The following is a 20872-nucleotide window of genomic DNA, read 5'->3' on the forward strand; positions in this document are numbered from 1 at the left end:
TTAGACTAGTGAACTTATCTTTCAAGATAGTTCAGCACTCATTTTTGGAAAGCCTTCCCGCCTCCCTCTTCCCTCATCAGTTCTCTTCTATTCATTTCCTACATGATTTAGTTTACTTATCACCTTGGGCTCAAAGGTTTTTGATTTTGTGATTTTCAACACGTATCTCTCCCTGCTAAATTGTGAACAACTTTAGGCCAAGAATTTTCTTTTGTTCCTTCAATTCCCAGGAAGAGTTCCTGGCATAGAGGCTTAATAAATGCTTGTCGAATGAATAAATTAATGAGTAGAAATCCCTAACTTTCGTACATGAACCTAAAGGGGGCCTACATTAAATTTGAAAAGTTACTTAGGATCCCACTGTGAGCATATGAATTATCTACCTATTTATTCATATCAAAGTTTTGACTCTAGGGCTGCTGTTCGATTTTCTAGGAAGTGTTTGGTTTCTGGGTCACCTTTCACAGTCAGTTACCAAGGGAGCAAGGAGAATTCAATACAATGTCAAACTCAAAAAAAGAATGAGAAAGGAAAACATATAAAAATCAGATAATTCCTTTAAAAGTCAAATATGAATTGTACTCTAATGTTCTTTCTTATTTAAAGTATAATATTCATGTTATTTTAAGTGTTTCATATTTCTTTTATTACATGAAATGACATAGAAACAAATGAACTATGGTGAGTGGACATAAAATTTACATAAGACTGTTCAGACCTGGGCAGAAGAGGCTCTTTGAGGGGAACTGTAAGTAGAGTGACTAGGGGAGGATAAGAATTGATGAAGACTAGAAAAACAAACAAGAGTGAGGCCATGAAAGGCAGCCAGCACTTTAAGTTACATTATTAAGTTTGGACTTTATCCTATAGGAAATGAAGAGCTCCTGCAAACTCTACCAGAGGAATGATGTGGTCAGATTAGGCTCTTTCCGTGTTAGTGCAGTACATACATGTGAGGTACATGTGAGATACATGTGGCTGTTGAGCACACACCAAAGCATGGCACTGGGGAGGGAGAGGAAACACTGAGAGACCTTCATGGAGAATGAATATTATTTGATGACCAATCCCATGCAAGGTGTGAGGAAATACCTTCCTTCTTTGAATGTTTCTGATCATACAATTTAGATAACCAAATACTTCTATTTTTCTTTTTAGTTTGATTCTAATGGTACCAGGTCAAAAGTGTGGATGCTATGACTAGCCATCCCCTCTTTAAACCCAGTAGAGAGACACTAAAGAAAAAAAAATGGTAATGATATAGTCCTAAGGTGTTTTTTCCCCCTGACTTACTAAAAGCAAAGCATTTCCAATAAATCCACTGAAACTGAATCCTAATCAGCAATATATTTATCATTAATCAGAGATTTTATTTTGCTCCATTGACTGATCAAATTTTTAGTGAGCCTTTGATTAAGAGACCAGTACTAAAACTCTTGATCGTGTCAGGCGCACAGCCACTTAACCAACAATACAAGAGGACACAGAAAAAGGGTTTAAGAAAAATGATCAAAGTAAAAAGCTACAACACTCAATGTTAACAAAAGTTTTAATATACACTTGACTACAGATGCATACAATGACTACTGAATCTCCATCCATAGACAGCCAACAAGGTATGAATGAATTTATTAACTTCCAACAAAACTTCAGGTTGTGCACTTAAAAAACTGGAAACTATTTAAAAATAAAAATTAACAATGGAAGCAACAATGCTATAAAATATGATGGGATAACTTTAAAGAAAGGGTTCAAGTACTGTTTGGAAAGATCTTCAGACACCAGTCTTTGAGAAGTTTGTACATTTCCCATCTTTGCATAGTAAAAAAAGAAAAACAGAAACTAAACCCACACACATTCCACTTGGTAAAACTCCACAGCTCTATGTGATTCATGTTTTATAACATGCACTTATGTGTACTGCTCATTTATCTAATAGGAGTAGCTCTAATTTGATGGGCTCATGCAGTATCCCAGGGTGAGCAATGAAGTCAGCGCACATCTCCTCATCCATGTGTTATTACTTAATGTAGCAAAAGTAAGCAGGTGAAATGGGAACTTGTCATCACTTAACACTAACTCTTGTTGGGTAACATTAAACAGTGATATGCTTGTGTTTTGAGCTCAAACGAATAAAAAGGCATATTCACACCACAAGAATCAGCAAATGAATGGCATATGCAAGAGAAAATACAACAGAGTTTGAAACTACATAACCTAATACCATCAAAAATAACTATAATCCACTGTTCACAACTGGTATGGTTGCATTATCTTTCATAGTCATACACAGGTAGCTTAAAGCTTGTGTACTTTACATATACACACAAATAATTTAACACTGGAGCATAGGTTTCATTACCTATGAAATTGCCAGTGTAACAAAAAGTTACACTGACATTTGCCATATGTACATAATATTTGGGGACCACTGTGGTCTGATTTAAAACATAACATCGCACATTTACAATGTTGTTTGTGAAATGCTCAAAAGTTAACAATAGATTTAACTTGTTTGCACTACCATGGTTTTGTATCTATTAAGTCACCGTGGTGCCTCTGGAACAGCAGTGAAATGTGTACGGTGGACTCAGCAGCAGCTGAGTATCCACTAATGAATAGGACCCAGCAACAGAGAGATGTAAACGATGTGGTGACAGGAAGAGATGCCGAGTAATCTGAGTTTCCTCCAAGCTTCCTCTAAGGGCCCGTGCCGCTTGGTAGAGGGATACACCCTGTGTCTTAGGAAGCCAAGAGTACGGCTGATAAACCTTGTAGGTAGCCCTGTGAGTACGATATAAACATACAGCTAGTTCTAGAGAAAGACTGCCTACCTGTGTAGCACCTAGGACTCAGAAAGCAGTAACAGGATTAAGATGTTAGGTTACGGTTTATTGTAGCATAGAGAAATTAAGGTTTCTGCTCTATGATTGCGATACTTCCACAATTAAAGATAACCTGGGGAAAACCCCACTGTTTCAGCAGTACATTTTTCGGACTTAATCCTTTGCAAAGTCCAAGCAAGAGTGGTGAGACTAGCGTCATGAATCTCGCCGAAGAGGAATTTAAAGCTCGATCTAGCAACTAATTTGGTTGTCATGAAGAAGTGACTAGTACAATTGGATGTCCTGTTTCTAAAAACAGGACATTAAAGAAGTGTGGGCTCTTTGGGGGCCTTCAGTAAAACTCATCTCTAGAAGGCTGCTCACTGAAAGGATCATGTACAAGTTTTTACATTCAAAACAAAGCTGGGACCAAATTTCTTTATGAAAGTATATACCTAACACTTGAACAAAAGCTATCTTGACCATAAATGGAAGAAGAATTCAATGACAGTGAATTAAATTTAGAGGGACCTGGGAACCCAGATTACATCTGCAAATCTGCCAGCAGGGGAAAGAAGGATGTGAATTTGTATATAGTAGAATCCCGTTGTAATCCAGCGCAACATTCCACCGACCGGCCATACACTGTGGGCCAAACAAGGTTTGTTGAAAATACAACACACAGAAGTAAAGCCTGTTTTAACAATGCTCACAAGAAGGTAATTGTTGTTTCTGTCCCCATGACCAGCTTTACAGTGGGTATCTACCATATATATTTTGAGGCAGGAAGTTGAAAGCATGAATGAAATATTGACAATAATAGATATGAATAAAATGGAAAGCTTAACTTCTTCCTCAAGCTTTCAACATTTAAAAATTATTTTTTAATTTAAGGCTTTAAGTTTATCCTCCTTTCACATTAAAGACAGGGAAAGAAAATTGTCAGAACCAAAAGCTAAAACCGTGAGCTTGGCACTTTTGTGATTAATTTGAGAGGGTGTCTACTTTCTTACATTATATACATATGTTTATAATGACATCCAAAAAAATTTAGAGACTTAGTACATATATTTGCATTTACATAATTTTTATATTTTTCATATGGGTTATTTTGTTCTTTGTGTCCCCCACACTTTGTTTATTTTTGGTTTCAAGCATTTCGTCTCATTCAAGCATTTCATTTTTTAATTGCACCTGTTTTGTGCCCCAAATCCCTGAATCTGTGGCCACATCTGTCTTTTTTGAAGCAAACCTAAGAATCACTGTACAACATGTTACAAGAGAGAAGGACAGAGACAGAAAGAAATAGAGAAAAGAACCCAAAAAGATGGGGAGCAAACAATAAACTCAAATTTACAGAGAACCTTTACAAGAGAAATATTTCAGTACAGACAAGTGAAAACGATGTTTCAAAATCTCTTATTTCCATATTTACATTTATAAAAGAACTATACAATAGCTTCATTGTTCAAATTCCAGCTCCCATTTCCAAAGGATGCTCGGTCCAGGAGAAAAGACAACGGGAAAGTGAATCAACAAGAGCAGGGGTGTGTGGAGCTCCTCGTGGCCTGGTCTAGACTAGGGGGCTGGGGGTCAGGCAGCTTCCATGGGCTCATCTGTCACCTTCACCTTAGGAATTCAGTTGCAGGTTTTGCTGTGGTTGGCTTGCTAGCTGCTTGTTGTATATATGCCATGCAGATTTTACCCTTTGATCTTCATGCCACTGGAGTGTGTCATTGGTAGGAAAAGAAAAAAAAAATCATGCCAAACCATTTAGAAGATATTAAGTGCCAACAGGCTGAGGAAAGAAAAAAAAACATTTGCTATTTTTTAATGGTTCTTTTATTGCACTTAATTTTTGTTGTTGTTCCTTCTTCCTTTCATTGGAAAAAAAAATTCTGAAATCGTTCTTTTTATAACATTGTCTTTTGCTCCCTTTTATTGACAGGTGGTGGGAGGAGGTTCTTTGAAATTATTTCCAAAAAGGACAGTTTTCTTTTACCCCATCCCTGTCACCCCAACTTTAGTTCTGTAGTCATTACCACCCAGTGTTTTTGTTTACAGACTTAAGAGTTCTGGCAACGATGCTGCAAGTATGTCATACCCAGAATCCAACAGTGCAAGATGCCATTCATCCAGTGCCGCTGATTCAGATGGGGCCTTGCTGAGTAGGATCGAACCTCCTCTTCTTGACATTTCTTCCAGAGTGCGTCAAAAGAAGATGCAAGCAGAGGGGAAAAATCCACAATATCAATCAGATAGTGATGAGAGAAGGGTAATGATAATGACAACAATGCTAGTTCCAGAGCAAAGTGATCAACTGGCCCCAAGGCAGATGTTCCCAAATAACTTGAAATTGAAACAGAACAGCTCACACTTTTGGCTGTTGGTACAACCTCCCTGCCAGTGTATATTTATTTATGAATACCAAAAGAAGCTTCAAGTTGTTCATTGTAAACCACAGAAAGCCACAGGCAGCCCAATTTGTCTGTTTCAGAAGTAAATGACATGGCTAATTTTAACTAGATGTAAATTATTCCAGGGAGGCTCTCCCACTTAGGGGGCTATTAGCAAAACTAAGAAAAATTCTGCAGGTCTTATAGCTACTTCCTTCCAGAACTTGAGAGTTCTATATCAGTGGATCCGCTTTTGTCAAAGTGGAAAAAACAAAAACAAAACAAAATACCTTTGCTCTACTCAGTTATCTTGCTGCCTTGGTGGTGTGAGCTCTTACCCTACTCTGGAACAAGCATTTTTCTTACCTAGAAAGTTGAAAACCTGAGTGCACAGTAAGACAGTACACTCAAGGGAGAATGGACACAGGCTTGGGTTAGTTAAGCAAATGCAGCAGCTTAGCTTAGTTTGAAGTAAGCAAGTTAAAATGCCTTGCTCACGGTGTCCGGTCTCCTAAAAAGAGGTTCCTATGTTTAAAAAGAGAAAAGAAAGAACCAGCAAGACACTACAAGGCAACAACAAAAGTTAGTTGCAACCTCCCCGTGGTCTGGCTTTATGTGGGGCATCGAGCAAGGGGGCTCATGCATTCAGTCTGCACACTGAGCGGGTGCAACGCAGCTGCCACCGCGGCATCATGCAAACCTGGAGACCAACGAGTCCCCAGGATCCCTCATCCCCCTGCCCACTCACTTGGGGCCAGCTGGATACCCTTACAGCTCTAAGTACCAAAAGGATTACAGTATATTCCTCCTCGCTCAGAGGTAATTCAAAATCAGAACAATACCAAAGCTCAAAATATGTAGAAAGACACCCTGCAAAGTTCTTATTTTTTTCCGAGATGACCACTTTTATGCTTCTCTTTTGAAATAGCAAAAATAAACATCTTTAAAGAAAATCTCCCTTCTCTTTTTTAACCTTTTCATTATGGCATCTTCATTAATGGCTTAAGCATGTGGATCACTGGCTAACATGTAGTGCAAACACTATTTCCAACAGTGCTACTTTTTTCTCTTCACCATTCCCCAACCCTTCAACCCTCTTTTGGGTCAGTATTCTTAAAAGCAGCCATTATTGAAGCTGCCCAGGAAAGAGAGGTGAGAACAAACAGGAAGTCTCCCGTGATGTATCTGTCACTGAGCTAGTTTACTTCAGAGCACAGGACCTGTGTCTCTACCTATGTTCACTGCCCTTGAAGGCAGATGTATAAGGAACCACACACCCTGCGAGTCAGGTGGGGAAAAACAGGGACTGCTTGACCTTGTGAAATGACCCTGACGGACTAGGAGCCCCAACCTATTTAGATATGTATTGCTGGAACTCATGAGAAATGTCAAACTAACGTCAAAAGCGGATGTGGAGGAAAGATCAAGTGTGCTCATGCTACCCATGTAAATGACTATATTGCCCTCATTCAAGTTCAGGGAACATCAGATAAATAGCCACGTTTACGGTCATCATGACAATGTGGTTCTTTTTTTTTTTTTTTGGCTGCACCGTGCAGCTTGTGGCATCTTAGTTCCCTGACCAAGGATCGAACCCGGGCCCACGGCAGTGAAAGCACTGAGTCCTAACCAGGAATTCCCTGGTTCATTTTAAAATGGAGATATGAAATTCCATTTCAGCCTGGCATACAGGCAACGTCTAGTGTCCAGAAGCTTGTGCTCCTTTTAAAAGTCAGTTTTTGAAGCTTAGATTGCATTTTTTATACAAAAAATGTTCTACAGTATGACTGGACTCCCAGGCCAGACCAGGAAGCCAAGCCACCCTCCTGTCTATGGGAAAATGGACTCTAGAAACCAATGGGGAATTCCAGGCCCATGTTTCCTCCACTGATGTCCCAGCAGGGAGAAAGTGGAGCCCCGTGATGAAGACAGAGAGGGATACTCCTGCAGCAGGCTGACTTTGAGGGTTCCTCAGGGGTAAACTGTAAAACCACTATGGGCTACTGTACGTTGAGAACTGCCTGTCAAGTCTTTTTGTTCTATTTTAATGAGAAAGCACTACTCTCATGCGTAGATGTCTGCTGCTTTTCTTCCACAGTGTTTCCTCTGAATACCTCTGCTCACTAGATTCTGAAGGCAGCTCACTTTTTCATCATAACCTGCAAGGTATTTCTGGATCATTATAAAATATTAGTGTAATCCATAAACCCTGCATTGACCCAGTTTTCATCCATTTTCACTACTTTTGAAAAACCTGTACTTTTGTCTACTATATATTATACTACATATACATCTATACAAAATTTTTAAAAAGCACTTCAGGTAACAATAACCATCTTGGAATTGCAAAGTCTCAGGTCTTCTTTTAAGGGTATGTCTATCCACCACTAAGACCTTCTTTTCTTTCCATGATGAGTCATCACCTGCCCACCAAGAACCCTTTGCCCAACCCCGCCTCCTTGGTCACCTTAGACTGAGTTCCCTTCCCCAGGGGGTTGAGTCAGGGAGCTGAAGTGGGTCTTTCTGGCCAACCCAACACCAACACCACCTGTGAGGTCTGAGTGAGAAAGTGCCTAACCCAGGAGTCGCAGGTACTAGAGGAACAGGGCTCCTTATTTTGCACTGGGATATGGTCATGTAATTAAGATAAGCGGCAGTCTGGCTATCCTCCTCATGGAAAGACTACCTAAAATTGATCCCATTTCCTAACTCTATAAAAATGAAAAGCAAAACAAAGAAAAAAGGACATTTGCTTTTTTGAGAAAATGTAATTAGCAATATTAAGTTCCTTTCAAATTTCATCCAATGTGACATTCAAACAATTCGGTTAACTTTCCTTGTGATAATCCAGATATCATAAATAAATTTCATTTATTGCAAGCACCTAAACAGTCCTTTCTTTAGCACTTCCAATGACAAGGAACAAGCCAAACAGAATCTCCTAGAGTTCAAGTCAGGCTCAGTAAGGACTTGTATCCCAAGTAACTTCTCATAGAGAGGAAACCACATATGTAATTCCACAGACTTATTAAATTAACACTTTTAATGTCAGGAGGAGCTCTGCCAGGCTAGGACGGCCACTCCTGCCACCAAATCCCATGCAGAGAGCAAGCAGCGGAATAATGGGACATGGCAACAGTCTTCCACAGACTGAGATTATACTATGGTTGGAAGAACTCAATATTCATCCTAAAATCTTGTGATATGAATTGCCAACAAACTATGGCATCATCTATTACCTTCAAGTTCTTTTCCTACCATCACCTAGAATTCCTCTTTTCTACTACCATTGCCTATGATGTTGATATACTTTATGTGCATATAAATGACCATATTGTTCACATCAAAATTCCTGTCTTCAAATTTAAGGAATTCAGCTAAAAAGCCATATCTAGGTTAATAACAGCAATTCTGTTCATTTTTAGATGGAGAGATGCAATTTTCTTTTTATATATTTGTCACTTTTCCTAAGCTTTAGATCCTAAATGCTACTAAAACGATCCTTCATTTTCTCAATTTTTTTCCAAAGTCCAGGGAAAGCAACAGCTCTAATGACCTAGTGGAGCAGCATGATTATTCAGCACTGGATAGGGGCCATGAGTCTCCAGGAGTCAACCAGGACAGAGGTTTGCAATCTTCCGCAGCACAATTCGTAGCTTTATTTAGTGGGTGTAGGGATGGAGAGAAAAAAAGAGCATGGGGTGAGTGTAAATCGATGCAGACGTGGTGGAAAGTTGGACAAATTGGTGTGCCAAGGGCCTATGTTCAGTTTTCACAGGATTTCTCAGAGAAAAATCCTGACACCCCCAAAGACTGTGAGTTCATAGACTGAATTATCCCTTAGCCATCTTCATACTTGGAATATGCAATTAACTGAAGTTACTAAGGTATGCTTACCACATTATCCAATACATCAGAATATTAAAAAAAAAATAACCTACCAAATTAAGCATTTTTTTCTTTTTAAGAGTTTCACAACCTTGCTCATGCAAGTCTTACTTACGTTAACCAAAACTTTCAGACTCTACTATTCTGCTAAAAAGAAGTAATCTAAATTCATATTATTTTTTTGACCACAGCAATCTTGATAAAGCTTCATTATCACTTTACATACACAAATATGTACACATTCACACATGCATGTACACTCACATATGCTTATGCTTTACCACCTATTTCAGGGGAAATATGGTTTAAAAAAAAGAACCATAAAGAACGGCAGACAGTGTCAGGAGTCAGAGCACAGCTGTATTTCTCATGCATACTCTAACAGATTATGTTTGGTATGATACTTCCTCCACATCTATGTTACTCAGTGTTATACCTAAAGAAATGTGACATTAGGAAAAAGCAGTACTTCCCCTGAGCAGTTAATATATTTTCCTTTAATCTAAAAGTTTATGTACCCTCAGATTCTTCAGGCTACTTTGCCAATTTCCCGTCTAGTAATAAAAACCCGTTTCAGGAGGGATTTCCAATAAAGGTATTTATTTAGAGCAATCCTTTTTAAAAACTGTTTTCAACTTCTGATTCTAAAGAAAACTCTTTTGTATCTACACTGAACTAAATGAAAAAACTCGAAGTTTCAGTTCAACTAGCAAATAATTTTACTTCCAAATCACCTCTAGACTAATCATCTCCAAAACTGTCCAAATGGTGGGAAAACCTAAGCTTTATCATTCAGCACCCAAAGCGTTTTATTGCAAGGTGTAAGCAGTTATTTAAAGTTTCATACAAACCACATGGTTACTATTAAAATCTAAAGATCTAAACTCTGAAAATATAAAGCTCCTCATGGAGCAAACCAATAGCACAAAGAGTAGCAGCTTCTCCGAATTTAAACGGCTAAAGCGACATGTTCGAGAATTCTGCCTTCATTTTTTTCTTTGTTTCAGGGCATACAAATATTTACTTCGCACTACTGTGTGCCTGCTACAATGTCTTCCTATAAGGGTCAGAGGGATGGGAAGGGGTATTGACACAGCCCAGCCGTACACGTGTCTGCACAGCATCCCCAGAAAGGCTGTTTTTCTCACCTCATTAAGTATCCATTTCTCCCCTCTTTTTGTGTGTGTGTGTGTGTTCTGATGATTAGACATCTCTCGCAGATATAAATAAACTGTACGGGCCTAATCCACTTATATACACAGTGATAAAGGCTTTTTTGTTTTTCCCCAAAGAAACATGCAATTCAAGCTGTGAGCTAGGCCAGGCCACTGTTTTGAGGTCCTGCTACAGAACAGTGCTCTTATCTCCAAATGCTGAAGTGATACATCTGTCACTGCAGGTGGCTGGATGGCAAAGATGCCCAGGAGACTCTTCTCCAGGCCTTTGAAACTGAGGTTTCCTAACACTAAGGAGGCATAAGCCTGGGCATGAGCCCAATTTATTTTTCTTGAGGCATATTTTTGAAAAAGTTCAAAGGAGCATTCTAGAATGATAACAGATCCTGGAACTACTGCAACGTACAATGACATTTTTACAGTAATGAGACACTGAAAAGTTTTTGTTGGAATTAGGTCAGCCCAAACAAACATATATTCTTTTGTTAGGTACCATGTGAGAGACTCACCATCTGGGCAATATTTTGGTAATACCATACAAGAAATTTAAACAGGACTTGCTTACTTTGTGTGTGTTTTTCAAAGTATTTCGATGCCAAAATTACTGTTTCGCCAAACAAGTTCAAGTTTATAAATATCCCTGTAGAAAAGACATCCCATCTGATAACACCTTTCCAACTTGAAGCCACTCAAAACCTTGTAGGCTTATGCATTAAATCTTAATATAATAACAAAATTAGCAGAAAATGTTGAATTTATTTAAATCATCTATTGGTTTGTTTTTCTTTCATAATCAGTTTCTAATAATAACATTTTACCTGGTTTAAATATATTGAATTCAGAATTCCAAACATAAAATAGAATAAAGTTCATAATTAAGGCAATTATTCAGATAATTCAAGGTCAGAAACTTTCAATTTCAATTGAAACTTTCAATTTAGGTCAAAAACTTCCTCTGTTAAATAACCAGAAGGAGGCAAAGTGGGTTTTGAATTTGGGTAATGGTCTTATTTCCTGTTTAAATTTGTTTCCCTAGATCTAATTGAAACTGAATTGATCACAGGGAGTGTTTGGCACAGGAGGTCTTATCTACAAACCACAATAATCAAGTCGTCACAGCACGAAAAGGTATAAAAGGCAATTATCCAATGAATCCAAGGTATGGAAACATCCAAACTGGATAAATTAGGTCCAAAAACTTGGACCACAATTAAGGTTTGTTTGTGATTATCTGGTGTGTCTATTTAAACAAACTTACTTCAGTGATCAATGTACAATCCAAACTGAAAGGTCATATGAAAACACAAAGGCCTGCCAGTCATGTCAATATTAACAGTTCATTAGAAAATAGGAAGTGTCACAAAGCCACAGACTTCAAATTCCAATGAGAAACCAATTCAGTAGGTTAGGGAATTAATCAAACTATTTTTTACATCTGTTTTTATAAAATTAATGAAGCTTTTCGAATCACAAAGCTATACATGTTACATGTGAAAAATAAGAACCAAATGGTTACTTAGGTTGTGAAAATTTCAAAATGTCAATGGCATATACACCAGTTTTAAACAGTTTTATCCACTTATTTCCAATGACATAGTTTCCTAGATTATCTGCATATAAATAAATGTTTCTCAGGATGCTTGCTCCTAAAAGTTATTTTATCAAAGAACTTCTCCTTTAAGCAGTGCACGTGAATGCCTTCTACATTTCATGTTTTCCCACTTGCCTGAAGATGATAATTTGAGGTTCCATGTTTCTTCATTTCTGACCCATTTCTGAACAAAAATATTTATTTTTAGCAGTTTTATTGTTAAAACTCGAAATCTGGTAGCAGGAACTCAAAACTTAGTTATGTAAGCAGAAAAGAGAAGTACCAGAGCCACTGAGAAGAAGACATGCGGCATTGCTTACTTAAATCCCCATCCTGTGCCCCCAAGGACAATAGCTGCTACCAGGATGGCACCAGCGATGGAGCCTATTATGAGATTGGTGGCACTAGGACCTGTGACAAAGGATCATGGGAAGAAAGTCATATGAGCCGACCACTTTCATTACCACCAGGGACAGGCACATAAGCAGTTTCAGGAAGTAAGTCCCCTGCATAAAAGATCGCTAAACACTTAAATCGCCTTTATTTATAGACAGCTACTGCTTGGATTCATCTACCTGGAAATCCAAAGTTTCTGCACCACTGACAGAATAATTCATTCCGTTCACCTTTTTCAGAATTTGAAGCAAATTATGGATGCCCAATAGCTGCCGTTGCCCATCTTTCTTCTCCTCCCCTTTCCCAGTATCACGAATCAAACAAGTAAAAGAGCGAATAAAGAACACTACTGCGTTAGAATTCATTCAATCTGACTGGCAAATGAGGGCATGAAAAGAAGGAAAACTATTCCACTGAAATGCTCTTTCAAGCAGCACATAAAGTTGTCTGAATGCTAAATTTTTTATCCCCCGTTGGAGACAGTTAAAATGTAGAAGTCGGAAGGAGGGTATCAAAAAATAGAAACGTTGAAGCTCTCAAAGAGCTTCACTGTACAGACCTATACAGTGTTTACACAGCAACATGGGGTTCCAAAGACAAGATATAAAGGAAGCATAAAATTCATTTGGGTAATTCAGTAGAAATGGGAAAAAGATTCCTTAGGTTCTTTTGAAAATTGAATCTATCTTCAATTTTCCAGTTATTGCTAAGAGAAATCTGAGGCTTAGAGATAGTTAAAAAAAAAAAAAAAGAGAGAGAGAGAGAGAGAGAGTCGGAAAGACAGCAAGAAAGAAAATGCAAGGTGGAGCTTCTATCAGTTGTTTAAGAGTTGAAACATACAGTAAATCCTCTCCACCCACATGGAAAATACTTTAGCTCACTGTTTTTAAATGTAAGAAACGCTAACTTCAGCAAACGAATTATTCTAAGTATCACAACCTCCAGGATGCTAATATGCAGGTCCAGTGCTGCTAACGGCAAGCCACTTCCAGTCCTAACTATACATCTCTGTTTCAGAAGTCACGAGGCCAATTTTCATAGTTCCCCTAAGATCCTGAGTTTGTGTATACATTCATTTCTGTGTAAAAAATTCTCTTTTCTGCTCACATCAGTGCCCTCAACTGTGTACATAAATGGATGCCATTTTAGCAGCACCAAAATTGTGTGCATTGTATGTTTTCACTCGGAGACCTCCCAGTGCTGTGGGCATGAGTGGGGAGGTGGAGGATGAGTGAGTCTGGGGGACAATGGGAGGCTGGGGGATGTGGTCTTCACAGGCTAACCACTGAGGTTCTACAGAACATAAATCTCAGTGGCCTGTAGAGACACACTGAAAATAATAAATAATAATGAGTGCAGGAAAAGCAGATTACCTACTGTACATTGAGCACTTACTACATGCCGGGTACAGTTCTAAGCTCTTGACAAATATTATTTCATTTGATCCTCACAAAAACCTTACGAGATAAGAACTATGATTATCCCTGCTTAATAGATGAAGAAACAGAGGCTTCTAGAAGTTAATAAGTGACAGAGGCAAAATCTGAACACAAATTTGTCTGACTCTCAAGCTTATGCTACAAATTGAGGGTCAGCGAACTACAGACCACAGGCCAAATATGCCCCCGATGCTTTTTTGGCAAAGAAATTTTATTGGAACACAGCCACGTTCATTGGTTTACATACTGTTTATGGCTGCTTTCATGCAGAGACAGCAGAGGTATGCACAGGCTATGACAGACACCCTGCGGCCTGCAAAGCCAAAACAATTTACTATCTTTAAGATTGCTAAACATTATCCCATTTAGCTGTATTTCCTCCCCACATTTTTTTCTGCTTTTGTTCTTTTTTTAAAAATTTTTATTTTATATTGGAGTATGGTTCATTAACAATGTTGTGTTAGTTTCAGGTGTACAGCAAAGTGATTCAGTTATACATATACATGTATCTATTCTTTTTCAAATTCTTTTCCCAGTTAGGTTGTTACAGAATATTAAGCAGACATCCTTGGGCTATACAGTAGGTCCTTGTTGGTTATCTATTTTAAATATAGCAGTGTGTATATGTCAATCCCAAACTCCCACATTTTAATAAGGAATCAAATTTTGAAACAAACTTTCAAAAAATTTGTATTGCCGTCTACATTCCGTTCCTGATTTACAATTATAAACTAAGGAGTAGAAGTAAAGGCAAAAATCCCAAACAAAACCCAAAAAAAAAAGCTCTGTGGAATCCTCAGTGACTAAATGAACATTAATACTATCAGTTGAACCAAAAAGTGTTAAAACCATCTATATCCTACTATGTGGATTTTATTTTTAAAAAGCTATATTTCTGTTTTTAGCAATTATGGCAAAATTTAGAATTGGAAGGAAAAAAACCAGTAAACTAATAGACAAAAAGAGTGCAGAAACCAAGTTAAATAAATAAATCTATTTTGAAGAAATACATATATGCTTATACGGACTTACCTGTCACAACCAGAAAAAGCCACAAGCTAACAACAGTGGAAGGGTAGATGAAACAAAGGTTGGTAACAAAGACTATGCCTTACAGCAAAGGCCTTGGATTTTGCCCAGCTCTAAATTTTTCCAAGGGAAATTTATTAAAATTCATCCCTTCTGTTAGTACATTTCAGTTATGGCCAATAAATAGTATAAAATGATATAAAATGGAATTTATATACTATAAAATAATATAAAAAATGGAATTGGGATGATTTTTTAGAAAACTACCTTTCTTCAAGGAGGAATTTCACATAAATGTATACAGAATTTCTCCTGGAAAAGGAATGTTGCTTCTGTATATAATCCAGTTAACAGACCCAAAGTGAAATTTTACAGGGCAAAGTTCTTGTTTTCTCTAAATATTTTACCTCTGTCATATACAAGTAAGCAAGGAGAAATAAAATATTTATTTTCTAACAAGTAAAGAGAAATAAAGTATCTTTTCCAGTATTTTAGCTTCCCTTGGGTTAATTAGCTTCACAGTCCATACAGATGGGATGTGAGTTAGAAGATCCCAGTCTAGTCAAAGCCCTTCAGTCCGGGGAGAGAAAGCTTAGGTAATCTTCAACACAAAGTGACACCTCTGGACTCCTCCTCTCTTAATGCTATTTTGGTGCCGAGGTCTCCCAGGCCCATACTGTACTGTGTGCAGCAACTAATGGCACTAAGGAGGAACATGTGTGATGTTAGCAACAAGCCCGTGGTTTGGGGAGGTTGAATAGAGTTTATCTGGTGTTTCCTTAAGATACTAGGAAATCATTCCTGGGCCACTGGGGAGGGTTACCACCACTACACTGAATAGAAAAGACAGCATATGTGGGGTATTTCTGTTATTTGTAAATGCTTTCTCTGTAATTAGAGGGGGAAAATATTAGGATAATCTTTTAGTCTACAGATTGGCAACCTCATAAAAGCAATATCCCATGGAGAAATGACAGCTGTTGTGAGGATGTGGATCAAGTACAGAGCAACCTAAATTAAAGCACCAATGAGAAGAGCTGTATTTCTGTGTAGGGCAAGTGGCACACAATATATTTATTTATACACTCGTTATTTTTAAGACAAACGCACCAGATAATTTGCAACTGTTCACTTAAGGTTTGCACTAAATATCTTCCCTTTCTTAAGGCTCCTTGTTTCCAAATATTTATGTAAACTTCTGATTTGAATGATTAACCTATTCTATAAGAAGAAAATAAAGGCAGTATCCTGAATATCTTCTTTTTTAAAAAAAATTAAGCTGAAGCCTCCTGTATCACTCTAAATAAATGGAGGAAATATTAGTGGCTACATTTGGATTATCTTTAAAAGGAGCTACAGCTGTTGATAATTCCTAGCTGTATACATGGATCTATTTGACTGGTGAAGATTAAACTTGTTATAAGAATCCTAACAAACTCTCATATAAAAGCATTTTTGTCAATAGTTTGTCCAAAAAAGTCTGTATCTTAAAATTACTTTTACAAATGGAGGAGCAATGGAAGCTTTTGGACCATTGCCTTAATTGTGAAGACATCATAAGCACCCCAATATTATTTTATGCCCCACATTGTTCCAGACAGGAGAAGGTTCTCCACTGCACGAGAAAACCACAGGACACAAACACATCCAAATCACACCACAAGGGGCACTACCACGGGGAACACAGCAATGAGACAACACATGAGGGAGTCAGATGCCGAGGGTCAGCTCACACGCCAGGAACCAAACAGAAACACTCTGAAACGCAGATAGATGCTTACTCTATTCCCCACCCTGTGCCTCCAAAAATCACCCCAGGGCCAGAATGGTGCCGGCCACAGCACCTATTAGCCTGCTTGTGGCCATGCTCACTGTGTGGAGGGAAAACGGAGATTTTTTTAACAAAGGAAATTAATTACACACTGATTTCACTAACATACACATAATCCGTTCAGGAAATGCTCTGAAAGTCGGTTAAAGATTGAGATCTTTGCTTTAAGATTTGAAGTTAAGATCTACATACACATTGCAAATATTTGAGGATGATTTTGAATTTATGTTCAAATTCCACAGATGCTACTTAAAAACATAATCTTTTATAAATACTTTAAACATGTAAATAATCCAATTTGAGTTATAGGTCCTACACGGAATGAGATAAAATTAAAATGTAATTTTAATTGCATAACAGCAAATCTGTATTTTGGTTATGAAAGTAATAAACCATTACTATGCTTTTTATAAACTTCTCAAACCACGAAATATGCCTAAGAAGCTATATCTTTTTTGAAATTCAGATCTTATTCCAATTTTGTGAAAATCCTTACAAATTTAAAACAGAATATATTTCAAATGAACCACATTTTTACCTGGAAATTTACTTTATCTGGAAAAGTGTATCTCAAATAACCTGCAATGTTTGGGACACACATTGTATTGGGACATTTAGTTTTTGTTTATAGTCTCCAGTGTATAAACTACGCACTGAGAGAAAGTTAGGGTCTCCGGGAAACTGTCTTAATTGCTTCAAACCATGCAGTAGCGGATGGCTGAGTGGAGACACTCCATCCCCGCACATCACGACTTCTGTGAATAGCTTTGGCAGGTTGCAAAATGGGCCTGGAATGAGCACAGGTCCCCAGCGTTCTCTGCATGGGCAAGATGAAGTTTAGCATTGAAGGAGGGAGGCAGGTTATTCAGGGTTGAATGTGTCTGTGCGGCTGTGACTATACATGCAAACCTGTGGACAAAAATGCACTTTAACTCACATTTCTATGTGAATCAAAAGTACTGGCTTCAATCACTTTACCGATGAAGACCGAAATTAGCTTCCACAAGGCTGCATTCACACAGATTGTGTGTTATGGGAAACAAAGAACTATGACTCGAAGTCACAATTTTTTAAGGCTTAATATTGGGCTTGTTAACATTTTGAGCTAAATATTCTCCCAAAGAAGAGAGGGGACCTTGGTGAGCAACAGTACAATTGCTTCATTTTATCACAGAGCAAATAATCTGAGTGAGAGATTCTAGTTTTATCATTAACTAAGCACAACCTGAGTTGTTCTTAAAATAACGAAAAAGATGGGGGACACAACAGAAAACAGAGAAAGTCTATGGAGAGCATTGAGGGGAAAAGAAAGAAGACCAACATATAAGGTGGTGGCAATGTTTTCCAAATATGACAGTACATTATAATTCAAAATAACCTAACTGATGGCTCAGATTTCCAAATTGTGGAGGTAAATATTGGGATGAAGGGTATTCTAGATCGAGTGCCTTATTTTTTCTTTTTTTGAGTCCTTAGAAAATCATTGCTTTCAGAATACTAAATTAACCAGGATACATCATGTTACCATTTTTTTTTTTTTTTGCTTTTTTTGCTTAAGTTTTAGGCATTGGCCCTCAGACCCGAAGTACGTGAGAGTACTATTACCTCGTTAATTCTTATATAAGCTGTATGTGCTAAATTACAAGAAACACACACACATCTCTGTAAAACATAATGATAAATGAATATTTGTTATCTTTATAGTAACTGTATGAATGATGACTAAAAATAGCTATTTTAAAAGGCTTTTTGTATTTGCTATGGATGTAATTTCTCACTGCAGAACCCAGAGAATTAGGCAATCAATCATGCAGGTGTTAGAAACAACCAGAGGACTAAGACTTCTACAGATGCTTCAAATATGTATTCAAGATAAACAGATATAGTCTTTAATCTCCCCTGAGCAAGAACAGTTATCTCCAGTTCTTAACTGATGAGTAGTCAACACCAAAGCAACATAAAAGTAAGTGGAAAAATAGCTTTTTCAAAGGTATCCTCTCCCGTCTTTGCTCTCCCTCCCTCCCACTACTTTTAATGGTGGTGTACTAAAAATATATGTAAAATGCATTTGATTCTTTATCATGATACTTGACAGGGTTATCTCTTTCAGTAGGTAGCAACTCAACGTGTTTTCAAACTGGCATGAATTCACTGAGTGGCTCACAGGTGGGTGGATTTGTACAGGGGGAAATATTCAGAAACCAAGGTCTCAGCTGCTCTTCACAGCTACAAAGAATATATCTTCTCATTGAAAAAAAATTCCTTGGATCTTTAGGGGCCTATGATCTAGTTTCACTTCTGTAAGAATTTATTTATTATGTGACTGTATTTGTTCATTCACTCACTCATTTGTTATCTACCAAATGCCTTTTTTTGGGGGTTCCAGAAAATACGGTGTAAGAGTAAGGGAGCAAACAACACAGTTTGGTTAAAGATTAAGTATAGTATTTATTTCTAATCTTAAATTTTAACAAGATAATAAATCTCTGCAGAAGGAACTTTGGTGCATAGAGTACAAGTGATGGCTTTGATGCCTCCTGCCTTTGAAGTATTAAAGGATGCAGGATTATAGCCCCTTTTGGTTCATTGGAATCACATAGATGAAATAATGCAGCTTTTTGTTTCAGAAAGTCTCTAAAAGCAAGAAAAGAAAAAAGCCAATCGCTCAGTTTCAAAAACACAATTTCAAAGTGTCTGAAGCATGACTAGTCTGTGGAAGAATTCTACATATAAAATAGAAATTCCTAAGAAAAGGAAAAATTTCATAGTTCGTATCTTGATATTATATATGTCTCAAAAATTCTACCTCTTATCACATATGATAGCAGGGACCAAGATTAAAAATAATAATAATAATCCAGCCAACAACAGAAAGAGGAAAACAAAAATGAAAACATACTGCTAAATGTTAATAATATAATGCTTGCTTTGACAATAATGGATCAGCTAATAAGCTTAATCATTACCTGTTTTATTTTTTTCACCCTTTCTACTTAGTACTGCTATGAAAACTAGCAGCATAACTGAACACCCAGCTTTAACTCAGGCTGTGTGCAATAACAGAAAGAAAACATTGGGCTGAAGATCAGGTGATCTCCGTTTTATTGTTGGCTCTGCACCTAACTGGCCGTTAACCTTGCTAATTTAGTTTTCTCATTTTTAAAACAATGGGTCTGAACTGAATTGCCACTAAGGCCCTTCCATCTCTGATCTGATGACTATTGTCATGATGAAAGGCTCTGACCAAAGCTTCCCAGGACCGTTCTTTGTCCTTATATATATCAATAAAAATATTTGATATGTTCCAGTTTCTTCTCTTTCCTCCTACAATGGTGCTGCAAACCAACCAGTGAGAAAAGTTCCACTGTATTTCATAATAAGCACTGCGCAACGATGCCTACACATTACAAAAATTACTGGTACTTGACGTGGTTCTCCTTACAGCAGGTGGAAATTCTAGGTCTTCTAAACAGAGTTCCAACATATTTTACCCTTGTAGAACAAACCAAAATAATTTCTTTCAGGGAGTTCAGTGGAAACAGGTTGGGAGAAGAGGGACCCAGAAAAGTCTTCATATGTAAAATGGATGACAATGTAGAAAACATGAATGAAGTAATATGTGATAGAAAATCTTTTTTAAAAAATCCTCACCCACATGGTTTTTGCACTGAGATCCTATTTCTTGTCTTGTAGTAATTTTGATTTGAGAGTTGGAGCAAAGAATCTAGCATGCTTTAAACAGTGGGTTAACAGTGGACAACTTTAGTGAGTACAGAGTGACTTCAATGGCAATACTTTCATGTGTGTTTTTCATCCCTACCTAGATAGAGAAGTTGAATTTTTATTCTTCCAGGAACCTATAGTTAAAATGAAAGGAATACCCAAAACACATTGGTTCATTTCTGACTTCCTCAAATCAATGGAAACAGAGTCACAGAATTCACCTTTATTTTTTTACTAATTTGGCCTTGATCCAACACCAGACCAATTCAATCATGAGAAAGAATGTAGAGCACAAAGTTATAGAGAAAAACTTTGGCACCTCATACAGCTGCTGAACCTACAGTCAAGGAAGTACTGATTGTTTCAATACCTTGAGTTCATTACTTGTTACTCTTCAGCAAGGCAATACAACAAATGGATTCTGAAAAACGGAAAATCAGCACTCCATGCACCATTTCACTTCCTTTATATATTCCCAAAGAGAAGGAATGTGATATTTATTGAGTGCCTACTATGTGCAAGGATGTGCTGACTTTTAAATAGTAGAGAATCAATAAATATTTGCTATCTGGATTAAAA

The 20872-nt window shown here is 37.5% G+C and overlaps 1 protein-coding gene across 1 annotated transcript in view; it reads right to left on the minus strand.

Moving 5' to 3' along the window:
• Positions 1-1345: 1345 nt before the first annotated feature.
• Positions 1346-20872, minus strand: part of ADAM23 (ADAM metallopeptidase domain 23) — a 165997-nt gene continuing 146470 nt past the window's right edge. The window contains exons 25-26 of the mRNA XM_027123202.1: positions 12196-12286; positions 1346-5023 (exon numbers count right to left, since the gene is read on the minus strand). Coding sequence (XP_026979003.1) covers positions 4975-5023; positions 12196-12286 — 140 coding nt within the window. The 3' untranslated portion in view covers positions 1346-4974. The remainder of the gene's footprint in view (positions 5024-12195; positions 12287-20872) is intronic.

The sequence above is a fragment of the Aethalodelphis obliquidens genome, unplaced genomic scaffold, assembly GCF_003676395.1.
Source record: "Aethalodelphis obliquidens isolate GAN/ISIS:26980383/991018 unplaced genomic scaffold, ASM367639v1 scaffold2, whole genome shotgun sequence".
Taxonomy (NCBI): domain Eukaryota; kingdom Metazoa; phylum Chordata; class Mammalia; order Artiodactyla; family Delphinidae; genus Aethalodelphis; species Aethalodelphis obliquidens.